Source organism: Hoplias malabaricus, chromosome 3 (assembly GCF_029633855.1).
Source record: "Hoplias malabaricus isolate fHopMal1 chromosome 3, fHopMal1.hap1, whole genome shotgun sequence".
NCBI lineage: Eukaryota > Metazoa > Chordata > Actinopteri > Characiformes > Erythrinidae > Hoplias > Hoplias malabaricus.
In genome coordinates, this window is record NC_089802.1 from 44,202,627 (window position 1) to 44,220,091 (window position 17,465).

General features: G+C 37.2%; 1 protein-coding gene across 2 annotated transcripts; it reads left to right on the plus strand.

Annotated features, from left to right (window-relative positions):
• Positions 1–465: 465 nt before the first annotated feature.
• Positions 466–17,441, plus strand: pltp (phospholipid transfer protein). Of its 2 annotated transcripts, none has more exons than XM_066665397.1 (16): positions 466–624; positions 4,188–4,314; positions 5,018–5,117; positions 6,546–6,671; positions 7,135–7,290; positions 7,840–7,903; positions 7,997–8,060; positions 8,189–8,280; positions 9,253–9,429; positions 9,511–9,570; positions 11,285–11,449; positions 11,550–11,617; positions 12,401–12,443; positions 12,536–12,599; positions 15,726–15,802; positions 15,922–17,441. In XM_066665397.1, the coding sequence occupies exons 2-16, from the start codon at positions 4,203–4,205 to the stop codon at positions 16,012–16,014; spliced, it is 1,461 nt and encodes a 486-aa protein (XP_066521494.1). In that variant the 5' UTR covers positions 466–624; positions 4,188–4,202; the 3' UTR covers positions 16,015–17,441. The 2 variants fall into 2 exon arrangements, with proteins under 2 accessions (XP_066521494.1, XP_066521495.1); XM_066665398.1 differs by lacking the exon at positions 466–624 and adding an exon at positions 697–759.
• Positions 17,442–17,465: the final 24 nt, after the last annotated feature.

The window sequence follows — 17,465 nt, forward strand, 5'->3', positions numbered from 1 at the left end:
TTTTTTTCTTAAACTTACCATTAACATACACCACCTTTGACCTCTGTGGTTTAAAAAAAGGCTTAACCATATAGTTTATGGGACTTTAAACAAGCTCCCAAAAAGCTATAAAGTAATTTAAGGGTCACTTTCAGAATTAAAGGGTAGCACTGCATTTCTGTTAAAGGTGGAATCAGCAAAACTAAATATGAAAAGTTAGCAGCTTCAGAGTACACACTTGTACTTTTTAAAGTTAAGCTCACCCCAGTTGTGAGATAATGTGTGAAAGTTTAAACCCACTGTCCGTTAATATATTCGTCTGCTTCTTTAAATGGCACTTTAGAGTAAATGCTGACATACCGTGTGTGTTTATGAAAGAAAAGACTGTCATTACTGTAGCCACAAAGGCGTACGACAGCAGGCAAAGATGGGAACACCCCTTTTCCCAACCTGCCCATATAAATTCTGAACAACATGAAAGGGGGAACAGAAGGAGAATGGCCTTTCAAACAGAGGAGTGAAACCAAGGATTAGAGGCAAGCACTCATTTGAGAAAGGCACTGTGCAAAGGGACAAATCTAAATCACTGGTCACAGTCTTGACCATCCAAGGCACCAGAAATCCACTCAGCGTTTCCACACTGCTGTAAGTATTGGGCAGAACTGTCAAGGTCTTGGGAAATTTGTTACATTGCACAAAGGCTGCACAAAGTTTACAGCAGCATTTAATGCTTGTTTTGAATGGAGAGCTTTTGCCACTTCATCAGTGGCACAAATGGAGGTGAGTGAATCTAATTTTTAAGGGTAGCTTATCTTCTCTTAATAATGATTAAATATTGATTAGATTAGATAGATAGGATATAGATTCACTTTTCTTTCATCCTGTAGGTCTCGAGTGTTTGAGTGTCTTGTTTTCTTCAGAGCATTCTTGATTACCTGAGTAAAGGGATGTCTTTAAGGCTTATTCTGAGAGTGGACATTGTGTAGGTTAGCTTGATTAAATGATGCAAATGAATGTGAGCGTAATTAACCCCTCATAACAACTGCATAGACTGAATATGAGAATGCTGCCATGAAACATATTTTTCCTTGATTGCAAGACAGTTTATCATTAGGTTATATTCGCTCTTGCCATATGCCATTGAAAAACTACCTTTAGTTCCAAAAAAGACAGAAAACAATAAAAGTCCAGTGGCTTTCTTAGACCCAATTTGCAAACAAGATACAAGACGAATTCAAGCCAGAGTTCTTTTAAATGTATTGACCCCCCCCCCCCACACACACACACCCCCCTCATCCCCCACAGCTTTAACAATTTAGAAATGAAAATATATGTATATAATCAGCCATTACATATTAGGGGAAATGGAGGTTCTCCAGAGTTTTCAGAAGAAAAAGAATCAAAATAATATAATAATGATAATGGAGGAGAGTGTGTTCCTTTGTGTCTTTCTTGTCCTTGAATAAGTCCATAACAGGGGTATTACAGGGCATTGACCCAAATAGTGGAGAAGTTGTTTGTGAGCTGCAGTACCCCCTGCCACTCCTTACTGCTAGCAGCACTGTTTCTAGCTGCTCAAAGACTAGCATGGAAGCAATTCAGATGTAAACAACAAGTTTGCCGATGGTGGGTTTTCAAAGAATTAAAGAAATGGAAGAAATTACTGGCAAAATTTTAAGTGTCAATTTAAAGACATTAAAAATGCTCTTAATTCTTAACAGTTGTTAATGAAAATATTTTTATTCAAGACATTATTTGGAGTATATCTATATGTCAGAAATGAAAAACAATGGAAACAGAGACAAGGTTTGTTCTGACAGTAATCACATGTTCTGAACATTCAAAGGAATGGGAAGAACAGAAGAACAGCTGCCTGACTTCAGTGTTACCAAGTTTCCAGAATATTCCTTAATCACTGAAAGTGGTTCCATTGAGATTCACTCATATTTCATCACTGTGCTCAGTAAGTCAGTTATGAATGGCAAAGGCCACATTTTACAGTTGCACAATGTATGTTCTGGAACATCTTTTCTAAGTTTTCCAAGTAAGTAAGTTGTGCTCTGTCCACATCGACCCAAACTCTAAGAAAAACGGGAGCACGGTTTGAATAACATGACTGTTCACATGGGTCCTTGCTCCAAAAAATGAGAGTTGCTCAGAGACCCCTGGGTTAATTACCTAATAAAAGCTCCATGGGGACTCTTTGTTTTGGACTTGCTTGTTCTAGATAGTTATGTTTGGATGACTGAAGACAGCTGCCTTAACAGACCCCCCCCACACACACACACATACACACACATATGTCACATGACACATGACAGGCCAAGCACTTTCAGATAAGACCTCAGCCAAAAAATACAGGCTTTTACTGGAGGGATGCTAAATGAAAACACATATAGAGACAAAAAAGGAACAGTGGATGTTTACCTTTGAGACAGTTCAGAACAATTGCCTCTCTCTCTCTCTCTCTCTCTCTCTCTCTCTCTCTCTCTCTCTCTCTCTATCTTTCATTCTCCACAGAAGTGTTACTATAGAGATGTGTTCTGCCCCTGCTACTTATTCAGACAAAGAGCCAGAAAGCTTTCCCTCTGCAATACAGTACTGTGTACAAGCCAAAGACCACCGGCCATTTGTTGAATTAATTTCCAGTCAAACGAGACATCAAGCACAACCTATGAATTTATCAGGGGGAAAAAAGCCCAAAACGTATGAAACAGAATATTACACAAAAGTCTTCACAAATAAATGTGATAAAATTCTCAGTTCTGACTGTGTCCATTCACTGTCTTTATTACAGTCCCCATTTTTTCAGAAGTAGTTTTTAATCAGATTTTTAGGAATATTTTTGCACACTTCCAGTGTTCAATCTCTGAAGCTGCATTCTGTGTTAAACACATTCATTGTTGTAGTGGTCTGGGCTCTGGGGTGGCCAGGCCTTTGCTCTGAGCCATATTACTAATATTACCAGCAGTTTCTTTGTATGAATGTCTAATGTATGAATACCTTATTTTGTTATTTGTTTATTTCATTATATAAGTAAGAACTCCTCAACAAATCCACATCCTTTCAGACCCTTAGCATTGAGTGGTGTTTCTACTTTGGAGGAATGGACAGAAGCTTGAGGAGAGTTTCAGATCTGATGACAAAAGCAAAAGCTTTAAGTTCTGTTTATCTGACTGGTTTAATAGCTGATAATTGTTATGGTGCCCTTCCAGGTTCCATTGTTGTTAGGAGTCCCATTGTTTCTACATTGTTTAATAATGTTTTGAATTTTTATTTAATTTATTTATTTAAAAGCTTGGCCTTTGACTTAATTCCCTTTGTTTTTTTTCTCTGATGAATGTTATGTAGTCTTTAAATGCTTGGGTGGGGAAGTGAGTATGCTGTGAGGGGGTGGGGTGTGGTGGTGGGGGGTGGGTAAACAACAATGAAGCAGCTGTTTGCCATGATGTAGTCACTTTGTAGACATCAGTGAAGATATCTGAGGTAGGTGTACACTGATTATTACACTATTATATTATTGTCACTTGCTGTTTACACTGGACTTGTTACTTTACATTAGTTATGGCATTAATACAAGGAAAAGAATTTTGTTTGCTGTGTGTGCAGATGTATTGTGTATTGACTGTTTAAATATGCAAAGGCACACTGGAACGTAGAGTCCAGGATTATCATTCATTCAGTCATTGCCTGAAATCGCTCGTTCAGTTCAGGGTTGCGGTGGGTCCAGAGCCTACCCGGAATCACTGAACGCAAGGCAGGAACACACCCTGGAGGGGGCCAATGTAGGATTACCAGACATTTATTGAGAACCTGTGTAAATTGTTTTGTTCTTCTTTGGAAATTGATTGGTGACTGATAGACTACAGTTTGTATTGAATCACTCTTGTCAGAAACAAGATGTGTGGCAGGTGCATGTACAAAATTAAGACACTGCTATTCCTCAGCTTCATAGATTTAAACTAATTAGCAGAAAGCTAATGAAATTTTAGATGTTTATATATAGTAGCTCTTGTGATTTGAATATTGTACTCTTGCATATTACAGATATGATATAATGATTAATCTTTAAACTCTACACTAAATAAAATTGTTTGATGTCTGAAATCAGTGTGCTATTATATATGTATATAAAACTGTTGGCTGCTACAGTCCTTCTGTCTGAGTTTGAGAGACTTCATTATGTGTTCTCCTCTCGTTGGCTCCAGGACCACTGAGGCAAAATGGGAATCTGTGAAACAGTCATCATCATCTTCCTCCTCCCACTCGTGGTAAAGATGACAGAAGTTCCTCCTGGATGCAAAATCCGCATCACGTCCAGAGGCCTAGAAATGTGTAAGAAATTAAACTATTAAGTTATTAAATTATTATACTATTTTTATATTAATAACTTATAACATATTTTAGTAATTAATAATATCTGACAAGCAAAAATAGAAAAGCGGTAAGTGGCAAGTCATTTTAGCTCATACTCAGTAGTGTATAAAGGCATAACACTAACACACTAATTTTCTGCTATTTACTGTGTTCTGCCATATTCGGGAGAGCAGAAATACGATATTCCAGATCAATTAAACAGTATTTCTTTGCCATTTTAAATCATATACTCATTAGTATGACTACACTACATTGTATTTTGGGCATTTAATCTTAAAATTACAGCTTTAAAATCCCTGTAATTCTTAACTGACCTGTAACAGAGAATATAACCTCTGTCATTGCCCCTCTGGGCTCAGCACTGCAGAACATGCACTATGTATAATTTGAAGGAAGATGAGAAACCAAACCCCTCCTTTCCCCTCCCCCTTGATTTCAGGACAGTGCTGTAAATGTGAATTACACCCTTCAGCTGTAGAGGGCGCCCAGGAGCAAAAATGCCAAAACGTACCTAGTGTTTTTTAAACTTAAAGACCTCTGTCTATAGATTGCTCCAACACCACTGTACGGTGCAAGAAGAAATGATTACAGCAGATATTGTTGAAGTCAATTATTTCATTTGTGGCAGAGTGAAACTTTAGTTTTGTTGCGCTTTCTTCAGTGAAGCACGAGACACAGAAGTTTGTGGAGGAGGAGCTGGGAAACATCACTATGCCTGAGATGCATGGCAAAGAGGGACGCTTCCAGTACTCCATTACAAAGTAAGTTACATCTCTCTCTTTAACCATTACACAAATAAAACCATCATTAGCCATAGGCTGCGTTAACTGTCTGTTTACTAAGCCTTCATTTTAATTATGTTGAGCTAAACTCAGTTTTCAGTTCAAATATAAAACAACAAAGACATTTCACTCTCAGTCCAGTGAAGATGAACTATCCCTTTTAGAGTAACTAAATGTGGGTTGTAACTACCTTTATTAACTCATTTACATGTACTGATTCTGCATTAAGATACATTAGGGAGAAAATTAATAACTGCTTTCTCAATAATGTATACATTCAGATTAGCTTTTTTTTGTACTAATAATAAAGGTGCTGTCCAAATGCAAGTGTGCGACAAAGAACTTGGTGCACAAAATAATCAAGGACAAAAGAAAAAAGCCATAGTAATTCACTGAGCTGCTAAAGAGTTAATTAACCAGCCAATGGTTTGGAATCGATTAAGTGCAATAATGAAGGTGTTTATCAGTAATGACTTTTGTAAAGGAGGTCTATTTGAAAAAGGCGATCAGCTTTACTTTTAATAGCTCTAAGTGAACAATAAGTAAAATTTGTTGTTGAGGGATTAATTTAAAATGTCAGTCTATCAGTTCCAATCCTGAAGGTCTCCACTGACCAACATTGATGCTTCCATGCAGCCCTCAATATGGCAGACTAGGGTTCAGTTCCAAGCTTGGGCAACCACACTACGCTAACAACTGTACTTGGGCAAGACTCCTAACATTACATTCTAACAGGATCAAGGCTGTGTCTCTCAGAATAATCTTAGAACAAAGATTCTAAATTGGTAGAGAGAGCATCAGATTGAACACTCTCTCCTTGTTAAAATGACCTGGAGATGCTCGATGAGGTACTGGACCCCATACATAAATAAAATATTTTTATACTTTCTACACAATGTCTGATAATTGAATGTATGTGTAACAGCAGTTTAAGAATTGTGCCTATCACCAGGACACTGCAGGTTAAAATCCAGGAGATGCCTCAGCTGTTCAAGCCCGGTATTCCTAGAGTACACAATTGGCCAAGCTTTCTGGGTGGGTGGGATAGCCCCTCTCCCACCATCACTCCCCACTATATTTGTCAGCTGGTGTGAGGGATCTGGGCAGTTTCCATTCCCCTCTGATGTGCTCAAGTACTCTGTGGTGTTGCATCAACGATGTTAAATAAAGATAAATAAACATGGGGCTGGCCTCACACCCGAGCCTGATGGCACTGTATGCAGTCAGGGGAGATTCACTGAAAGGGTGGAGATGAGATAGCTAAAACTGAGGATAAACAAATTTAAAGCTATTGTAAAGATGCAGTCTCTGTCAGATCATTGAAGTGCCATCCATCCATCTCTGTTCATCTTAGCTGGAGATCAAATAATGCCCTAATTACAAACCTGTGTCTCTGACCCCTCCTAGTGTAAAGATAACAGAGCTGAACCTCACAGCTGACCTGGGTTTCCAGCCCACAGCTGGACTGCTCTTTGAGGTGCACAACTCCTCTATCACCATCAACTTCCAGAGACGCATCCTCTACTGGTTTTTGTAAGTTTGTTCCTCAGAAAAATGAAGGCATTTTAAATGTGTTCTAAAAAACAAACAGAACTCTAGATTAAGCTCTAGAAGCTGTGTAACTATGTATCATATTTTAAATATGGATATAAAATGTCATTGGTAATTTGACATATTTATTATCCATTACATTTTTTGTCATGAAATTCTTCAAAAAGCATTTTGGAGAATAGTATGTATTTGAATCTATATCATTTACATTTTTATTGCATATAAAATACCACTACTTATTAATATGGAAAGAGATTTCAAAAATTTGAACACTAGTCTCTTTGTGCTAAAGCTCCTTTATAATAAACTCTATGGACTCAATATAATTCCACAGACAGTCCTAGTACAAATGTTAATTGAGATGTACCTAAGTAGAGTAGTCTTTATAATAGACATGTAATCGATATAAACAAGATATCTAATAGATGTCTCTTGCCCTCCTAAGCTATGATGAGGGTCCCATCAATGCCTCTGCAGAAGGTGTGAACATCTACACAGCTCTGGAACTCGCTAAAGATGACCTGGGTCGTCTTAAGATCTCCAATGCCAGCTGTGAGGCATCCATTGCCAAAATGAGGGCCAAATTTGGCGGGACACTCGGGTACTGGGATAAGTTCAAATGCCGCAAACAGACAAACTGCATAACACAGTTTTTGAATATGACAGTTTTCACGCTGTTAATACATAGTCCAAAATAAATGCATAATATATTTTAAAATATGAATAAACCAATAAACATGATAATTAATTAATATAATATGTATAAATTATTACATAAATCTCTTCAGTCTGCCAAATTACTGAATGAAGAGAGAGAGAAAGAGAGAGAGAGAGAGAGAGTCTGCCTTACATATTTGAAAAACCTTGTGAAAGTAAAGCACTCTTTTTTTTAACCATGTAACAATTCTATAGCAATTAAATGCTTTTCTAAGCTAAAACTATTATTAAAAATACATGCTAATGGCATCAGGAACAGACCCTAGGTTTCAAATAATTATTCTTAAAATTATAAATGCAAGCAGCACTAGGAAAATGGCGTATATATATATATATATATATATATATATATATATATATATATATATATATATATATATATATATATATGTATTTCTTTTTTGAGGACATTTCTATGTTATTATATTCACAGGAGGGTTTACGATTTCATAGCTACTTTCCTGACTACTGGAATGCGCTTCATCTTGAATCAGCAGGTTTGTTTACTGATCTAAAGAGCTACGTCTTCTCTTACGTACATCGTTTCTCAGACACACATAATATTTACAGCTTTTGTAAATTGATTTTAGATTTGTCCTGCACTGAATCACGCTGCGTTGGTGATGGTCAACCAGCTGCTGGAGACAGTTCCAGGTCAGACTGCTCTTCAGATTGTTTTTATATCAGAATGACGTTGTTTCATTGCTGACTGCTCCAGAATGTCCTTGGAATTCTCAGTGGTGTTACCTCTGAGATATTTGTTTGCTTGTGTTTCTGTCTAGTGCGTGCAGAGGTGGATAAATATGTGGGCATTGATTATTCACTCCTGATGGACCCTGTGGTTACTGGCACTAGTCTTGATATGGATTTCAAGGTGAGCATTTAAAAAAAATCTAAAGTGCATTATATTTAAAGCATTGCATTGTATTGAAATCAGTAGGGGGACGGAGGGAGTGTGGCTTTCAGCCAGTGCTGAGCCCAGAGCAGTAACAACTGAGGCTCTATTCTTACCATTAAGGGTCAGTGAAGTCTCACAAAAATATTGAAGCTGCAGTTCTAAGCTAAAATTGTTACATAGGGGCGGCACTTTGGTGCAGCAGGTAGTGTCGCAGTCACACAGCTCCAGGGTACTGGGGTTGGGGGGTTGAGTCACTGCTCCGGGTGACTCTCTATGAGGAATTTGGTGTGTTCTCCCAGTGTCCGTGTGGGTTTCCTCCGGGTGCAAAAACACAGTCCCCCACAGTCCAAAAACACATGCTGGTAGGTGGATTGATGACTCAAAAGTGTCCATAGGTGTGAGTGTGTGAGTGACTGTGTGTTGCCCTGTCATGCACTGGCGCCCCCTCCAGGGTGTGTTCCTGCCTTTTGCCCAGTGATTCTGGGTCGGCTCCGGACCCACCACGACCCTGAACTGGATAAGGGTTACAGACAATGAATGAATGAAAATTATCACATAGCATTCCTTTCAAATGTATTTTAAAATGACATTGTAATTCCAGCATTATTTAATGATACTACCATTTGAAGAATGTCATTGTGAGTGGTCAAATGTGACACAGTACACTGTAGAGAAATTTACAGTAGTGGTTCTCTTTAAAGTGGAGACAGGGGCCAGGTGTCACACCACAATAATTCACTCAGATCAGTGCATCACTCATTAATGGCACTGTAGCACTGAGAATGACCACTTAATTCATACCTGCTCTGTGGTGTGGGCTAACAAAGTATGCAAAGCAACACATGGATCACACTCTGTAACTGAAGGTTTAGAATGTGCATCTAATATGGTCAGTGGAACTGATAAACTGGAATCTCTCTCTCTCTCTCTCTCTCTCTCTCTCTCTAGGGCATGTTCTATGGCCTTCACAATGAGAATGATATTCTGGTGAACTATGCAGTGAATCCTGTCGTCAGAGAATATGACAGAATGATCTATCTGGCTCTTTCTGAGTACTTCTTTGACAGTGGACTCTATGCTTATTTCAAAGGAGGGGTGTTCAGGATGCATATAGCCAATGAAAGAGTAAGATCAAAGGCAGTCAAATATTCTCTTATTACAGTTCAGTAAAACTGCTCTGAATAACAAAAGCTGAAATGTTTGTAGATGCCCAAAGACCTGGAGATGTTGCTGAGGACCACCTACTTTGGAGCCATCATGATGCTGGTGAGAGCTTCATGTTTCTGAATGAGTTCCTATTAATTTTTTTCCTCTCTGAAGCCTCTGGGAATCTAAAATGTAACATGTAGTAGGGGAATTATATCTGTAATCAGGGCTGCCACTAGGGAGCTTGGGCTGTGGGGGGCAGAGTAGGGAGGTGGATTGGGGTTTCACAGGGGAATTGAAATCGTTCATAGGGTTAGATGCACAAATCTTTATATAATGTATTACAAGATGTTTGATGTGTAATTGCATGCTTTATACTATATATATGAAGATGTGAGCTAATTTACAGGGTGATAATTTGTAGTTTAGTTTTAGTACATTCAATTATGTTAAACAGTTTTCTTATAGTGGGCTTCTAGAGTGCACAAAAAGGCATAAGCTTAAAATAATAGTGTTATATTTTTGCTGACTCTTTTCTTCTTTTGGCAGTGGATAGTGATTATGATACAGTAATACTTTAAGATTCTGTGTGATTTGGTTGTTGTTTTGCTGCATTAAGCTATGGTAAGTGCTTTAGAAAGTCGCCCTAGACTCTATCAGTAGTAAAATTTAGTTGGATTTAGTGAGATAGCACTCTAACTTAGACAGACATATAGACAGCATGGCAGCTTCAAATGTTGTAAAGGTTCTCCCATGCTTCTCTGGTGCTGCGTGAGAGCTAGGCCTCTTACAACAGAAGTCGCTATCTGCTATGTGTGATCGATCTGTCAGTGCAACTAAACAACTTTGAACAAATTGGAGTTAGGCCCTACCCACTAAGTTTAATGACTATTGTTGACAACAAGTTTAATTATTTAGTTGTGTATATATATAGTCACAATAATTCATTCAAAGCTTTTTTTTTTAAATAAATTGGTAACACTTTAAAATACAGCCTGCTAATTACTGGGTAAGTACAGAGTAAGTACCTGTTAAGTAAGCTGTAAAATAAAATAAGTACTGAGTAAGTACCAAAAAAGTAGTAAAAATATGTGGTTATTATTGAGTATCTTACAAATATTTTACAAATAAGGAAGAAGAGCAGAAGAGATCATTAGTCAACTATGTATATATAATGCCTCAATACATATCGGCTAAACAGTGTAAAATATCTCAGAAGTATGTGGTGATGATTACAGAGCTTAAATCACACGTCCTGAACCTAATGAGTACAAAGCACCATGAAACAGTGCTAGTGCCTGTAATGAAAGTAGCTGACCATGTCCTTCTCTGTAGGTACACTGTAATTCATTTTGAAGGATCTATAATTGCATTCAGAACTGCAGTGAATACAAAATAGTTGCTTCATTCCTTATTTATAGAAAATGACAGTAATAGTCACTTACATAAACTGTCAAACTTTTAATTCAATTTTGTAATCTCTAATTATGCTCAAAGGTGTAATGTATTCGGAACGTAGTTATGTGCCTTATTTGTAAAGTGTTTGTAACATATACCAAGTAATAACCACATATTTCTACTAGCATACTCTTTACTTACTCAGTACTTATTTTAATCCTATGGCTTACTTAGCAGGTACTTACTCTGTACTTACCCAGTAATTAGTGGGCTGTAATTTAAAGTGTTACCGCAAAATTACTTGGTGTTGGCTTTTTTCTTAGAAAACCCTGCACAAGTCCCTTGTGACAAATGACATAGACCTGTACAGACATGCATTAAACTTCTTACAGTCACTGAGATTTCAGGAAAGCTGTTTGTATACGTCACATTCCAGAACCCAGCTTTAATGGAGGCTCCCATCTCGTTGGAGCTGGAGGTCACCTCAGCCCCAACTTCTACCATCAAGACTTCAGGGGCCAGTGTGACTGTCCACTCAGGGGTGAGAGTTTTGGTTCTCCCTCCAGGAAAAACCCCTGTCCAGCTAAGCAGTATGACCATGGTACGACTGTCCTATCACTTGTCTTAAAACACTAATCTCACAAAGGAATTTCTGTCTCTCACACAGTTGTGTAACCCAGAATACTTTGTTCTGCTGTTAGGAGTCTAAGTTCAATGCCAAGGTATCCATGAAGGGGAAGAGATTGTCTATTCATCTGGACCTGAGGAGGTGCGTGTTAAAACATACATCATGTAGGTCCCTGTTCATCCAATGTGTTTTCAGAAACCAGGGATGTTATAAGGCACGTTGGTCTCTAATTTGCTGTAGTAGCTGCTGTAAAGATTTAATGGCATTCAACCACCAAAACATTAGTGAGGTCACAAACCTTACTACAACTCATCCCAAAGGTACTGGATAGAGCCACATTACTACAGAGAATACAGTTCTACAGCTCCACAGGGCAGTGCAGGGATTGGGGTTATACCCCTGTAACCAATGCTCAACACTGAGCAAGGCAATCTTAAGCTCATGTACCAGAACTCCAGAGCATCCCAATTAATCTATTTATTTACTGTGGAGATTCTACAATATGGGCATGCATCATATTACAATACTAATATATTAAGAAATCCATCATTCCAATTTCAGAAAATACATAATTAAAATCCATACAGATTGTCACTATCCAATAAAAAACACGTTTCCATTTTTGTGGATGTTTAGTTTACTACATCATTTGAACACAGCAGCTGTCCTTCACTATGCGTAAAAATTTCATGATGAATGGACTAACAGAAATGCTGCAAATTACTTAGAATATAAGAGTTAGAATAGAATAAAATGTTATGTTGAATTCCACTCAAAGTTTAAAAGTTTTTTTTTCCCTTCTCCTGCAAAATTACTATTTTTGGAGATACATGTTTGTCATTGGACAGAGACAATATGTTTGTACACGTCATTGAGTTGAGAGTGAAATAAGTCATGGTTATGGACATTGGGCATGTTTTCCAGGTTTAAAATTTTCTCTAACCAGTCTGCTTTGGAGTCATTAGCGGTAAGAGAGCTTTTTACAATCATATTCATCTTTAGGCTTTTGTTTATTGAGACTTCACAGTAAACTGAAGGAATTTTAAAAACTCTTTCTAGCTGATTCCACTCCAAGCTCCACTGAAGACTATGCTCCAAATCACAGTGGTGCCTCTCATCAACAGTAAGTCAAAATGACCACTTATTTTAATATATGAAAGCTGTTCAAAATGTAATACTCTGCAATGCATTAAACTACATACAAACATTAAAAGAATATTTAAATATATAGAAGTACATTTTCTGGTAAACAACTTTCAAATTAATGATCTTTAAAGTAACTAATACCAGAAATTAGAGTGGGATTGACTAATCTTTTTAAGATTATAATAGCTTTCCAGTTATTTATCTAAATTTCCATTGTATCTAATGTTTAAGATGTAACCAGTCATTCAGAATGGTTAAATATTTATACGTTCTAGATACATTTCCAAATTTTTAATTTTGTGATAGGAGCCAAACTGAGTTGCTTTTGAAATATACATCACAGCAGTTTAGTGCTTGTAAAAAAGTTTTCAACCTTCAATCTTTTCTACTTTTATTGCTTTTATAAAAGAAATAATGGTCAATATACTTTTGCTTTTTGGCAGGAATTTACAAGATTTCTATAAAAAAATATCAAATAAATAAAAATGTATAATGTAAATAAGTGCATAAATATTCACCCGTTCAAGTCAAATAAATGCACCCTTGGCCACAATCACAGCATTGAGTCTGTGTGGATAAGTCTCAGTCAAGCTTGCACATCTGCACACTGCCATCAATCAATCAATCAAATTTTATTTATATAGCGCTTTTCACAACAAAAAGTCGTCACAAAGCAGCTTTACAGAGATCCGGGTCCAAGCCTCCTATGAGCGACCCAGGGGAACAGTGGCAAGGAAAATCTCTCTCAGCACACGAGGAAGAGACCTGGGAAGGAACCCATCCTCCTCGGGTCGACACCAGAGACACAACAGAGAACAGAACAAAAGTAAAAGTGAACTGATGACAGATGAATGGGTTATAGTAATGTGAATGTAGAATATTAGTGATGTATGAGTCTGAGGAAGGAGGAGGTTGTCAGTGATTCTGTGGGAGGTAAAAGTAGGTGCAGAGTTAATTTGAGATAAAACACCATGGCCAAGCGTGATAGTGTAGACGAGACAAGGCCAGGATCTTGTACAGGATACACAGGGTCAGGGGCTGGATCAGGGCAACTCCTGGAGAGCAGCAGGACATCTCAAAGCATGAGAGTGACAGGAGAGAAAGAAAACCAGACACTGCCATTTTACTTCACTCCTTTTTGCAAAAACCTGACAGAGGTTGAACAGGGATCAAACCCCAAATTCTTTACTGGATTAAGGTCTGAGATTTGACTCAGCCACTCCAGAACATTCCGTTGGTTGTCTTTAAACTATTTCTGTATAGCTTTTTCTGTATCCTTCAGATCCCCAGAGCATGATGCTGCCACCACCATGCACCATGGTGGGGAGGGTGTTTGTGGTGATGTACACTTTTTAATGCCTGCCAAACTAGTCTGCTGGGCAAAAAGCTCCATTTTAGTCTTATTTAAGAGTGACTTTCTCTTTGACATTATATAAAGCTTTAGTGAAGAAACAGGGAAACAGTTATGCTTAAAAATACTTGGCATACTTGGATGTGGCAGTAGAAAGGCACAATTACTTTATGCTTAAGGCTTTGCAAGCAAGTGTAAACCTCGAGTTGCCCTGCGTCAACCTAGGCGTGATTGACCATTTCAGAAAATCCAGTTTTTATACCCTTCTTGGGCAAAGGAGGGGGGTTAACACCTGCTTTTCATTGCTTTTCCCAATACAGCATACTTTGTGAATTAAAATACAATTATGTGAAAATCCCTGACCTTAAAGGGCATGCTTATCTATACCTCTTTTAATCAAAATTACAGTAAGTCTTTTGAATTCCCTCAGCATGCCCTTATTAAAATTCCTCCATCATTTCCAAGTCAAGAAGGAATGTATGTGTTTATAACCCACCTGTTTTCAAGGCCACTGAGTCTTCTATAGGTATGTGCTATCACTTCTTCGAAAGACAGAATAAAACCCATAGTTATAGGCATCATGTACTTACAGTGCAGCCCATATACATAGGAGGACCATACAGATCGTCATGTTTAAATAAACTCAATATATTTCCCACTAGGTGAACTTGTTTATGTTTAAAAAAAAGCATATTACTAAGAGTCCATTATCTGTCTATTCTTTTTTATTCTTTTAACTAATAGCAAAGAGGTATTAGGTTTTGGTTTCTGTGTCTAATGTAGCCTGAACCTCTGTTTAAATGGTAATATGAGAGAGAGGTATTAAAGTGTGCATATTATTGTGTACCAAGTGCATGTGTACATAAGCGTATCAAATACACATTAAGAATATAAAACACTCAAACTATCAGGGAGCCAAAAAATTCTTCCAAAAGTTGTCTTATGCTGCTAAAGCATTTCACTTTTTTAAGTCTTCATATAGGTGTCTTGGTGGCCTCCCTCACTAGTCTCACTCAGTTTGTGAGGATGGTCTAAGCTCAAGGATGGATTTCACTTTTACTTTGCATGGAATGTTCTTCTGTCTTGATGTTGTAACTGTAGCCAGGAATACTGTTTAACCAGTGAATGGACCTTCCAGACACAGGTGTCTTTAAACTACAGTCACTTGAAACACATACACTGCATTCAGATAATCTGATTACCTAAACCTCTGCTGAATTATGTCAGTCACTTTAAAGGGGGTGAATATTTATGCACTCACTTATTTTACATTCTATATATTTTCATCCATTGACAGTACTTTGTAACAATCTGCCTGAAATCACCTTGACATTAAAGTGCATTTTGTAAATTCTTGTAAAAAAAGCCAACTAATATTGACCATTATTTTTTTTTATAGAAGCAATAAACAGGGATAACTTCCAGGGGGTGAATACTTTTTATAGACACTCTATCATTAAATATGATCACTGTCCAGTTAAAAACACGTATCCTCATTTTTGTCAATTTTTTTGATTTACAACAACATTTGAACACAGCAGCTGTCCTTCACACTGTGTGAAAATGTCATGATGAATAAAGCAATAGGAATACTTCAAAAAGACTTCCATTGAATGTTAAGGTGTTCTTTCCTACTCATGTAAAGTTACTATTTTGGGAGTTACGATTTTAATTGGACAGCGACTATATGCCGCTTGAAATATTATGATAGTTTAGCATACATAGTTCATGTTTCTCTGCTTTATATGTAAGACTATACTAAGAGAGGTGTACGGATCCCTCTACCCGATGGCATCGACTTCATCGAGGAGGTGGTGGAGTATCACAATGTAAGTCCTGAGCCTCCCTTCCTTATAATCTGCACTAATGTCAGTTTGAGGACAACAACTGATGTAATGCATTTCAGTGTAACATTAAAACATTAAAAACATTATTTCTGTTTATTCAGGGCTACATCATTGTAGGAGCCAACCTGCACTTCAGGAGTGGTCTGAGGGAGCTCATCGAGAGGAAAGAGAGTGGAGAACCTAGCACTGATTAACAGTGAAACACTCATCGCTTTGTCAGTGCTTGGGATATTCTGTGTTTCACATCCATGTTTAATCAACGCTTACTACAACAGCCAGTCAAATACACTATGAGGTCAGACTGTGCACACCTGCTCGTCCAATATTGATCCTAAAAAGGTTTTTCATAGAAAGTTTGGAACCCCTTTTAGGAAGGCTTTTTCTCCAGATATTGGAACACTGCTGTGAAAACCTGTACTAGTAAAGTGAGGTAATGATGCAATCCACAGTTAATGGATGGTGCTGCGTTGCTCTAGAAAATGCAGTTTTTAAACTTACAGCCCAGTGCTGGAGGGCATTACAGTAGCAAACACTTGGCACATGGGGAAATTTAGGCTCCTGTGTAGCTTCTCCAGTGGATCTATTGGCAAAGCCAATCTTGGATAAACCATGGTTACAGAGTGCAAAGCACTCAGTGAAAGCAGTGTCTGCAACTTTTGAAGCAATAGTGTAATACAGACTGTGCAAGAGATGAACTAATAACTAGAAGCTTTGTAGACTTGCTTACTCTCAAAGTTGTATGTGCACATAATTTTAAAATGAAATATCATTAGCGTATTGCTCAGTCACTTTCCTCTCTGCAGCTAAAAAAAAAAATCAAAGTATAATACAGTGTTATGTCAGAGGCTTGTGCAAATGACACACTTGTACTGAATGTTTGTACCATTTTCAACTTTTTTTTCTTTATGAAAATCAACCTGAGGTTTATGTCCTCTTTCTTGTTTTTAAGGAAAACCCAGAAATATTTGCTCTGCTGTGGCTTTTTTGTTTATTATTATTTTTAAAATCAAACTAAACTATTTTAAAATTATTTAAAAAGACCACATGTGAAAAAGTAAAGGTTTTAAAGAGCCAAATAATGAAAGGGTTATATACTTTTTTTTTTTTTTTTTTTTAAAAAGGTGCCATAAAAGCTTGAGACTGAGCAAGAGAGAGAGAGAAATTTGGTTTGTTCAGAAACATTAAGATGTGTGAATGAAGAACAATTTAGTTCATATAATGTCAAAGAATTCTTTGTATTACTGTTTAAAACATGTATGAATTTAGTGGTATTTTAATAATGTTCTTTACATTCACATATCTCAGGGTGGGGTTTCTGGCAACAAATTATAATAGAACCAATTTTTATATGAAAAGAAAGAATTTACTTTAAAAAGTGTCCTGGAATCTCAATGGGTCACTCACCGCTGACTTTCATGTATGTCCTGTTTTCTCAAACAGCCTCATTTGTGTCAGAAAGTTATTTTTTATATATAATAGAATGAATATGTACTACACCTGCAAAGAGCTATAGAAGAATCAATCATTAAAAGAGCTTTGAGAACATTAATGCATGTTCCAATCCTCAAGCCTTAGTCAGTTAAAAAAAAAAACAATTAATTAAAAACAACAAAAAATAAAAAACTGCACATGGACATGGTGAGAA

What these genes read in the sequence shown, in the direction of transcription:
- pltp (XM_066665397.1), top strand. Translation starts at nt 4,203, where the DNA reads ATGGGAATCTGTGAAACAGTCATCATCATCTTCCTCCTCCCACTCGTG. An exon ending in GTCCAGAGGCCTAGAAATGT is followed by an intron (nt 4,315 to 5,017) that starts GTAAGAAATTAA and finishes CGCTTTCTTCAG; the next exon opens with TGAAGCACGAGACACAGAAG. An exon ending in GCTGCTGGAGACAGTTCCAG is followed by an intron (nt 8,061 to 8,188) that starts GTCAGACTGCTC and finishes GTTTCTGTCTAG; the next exon opens with TGCGTGCAGAGGTGGATAAA.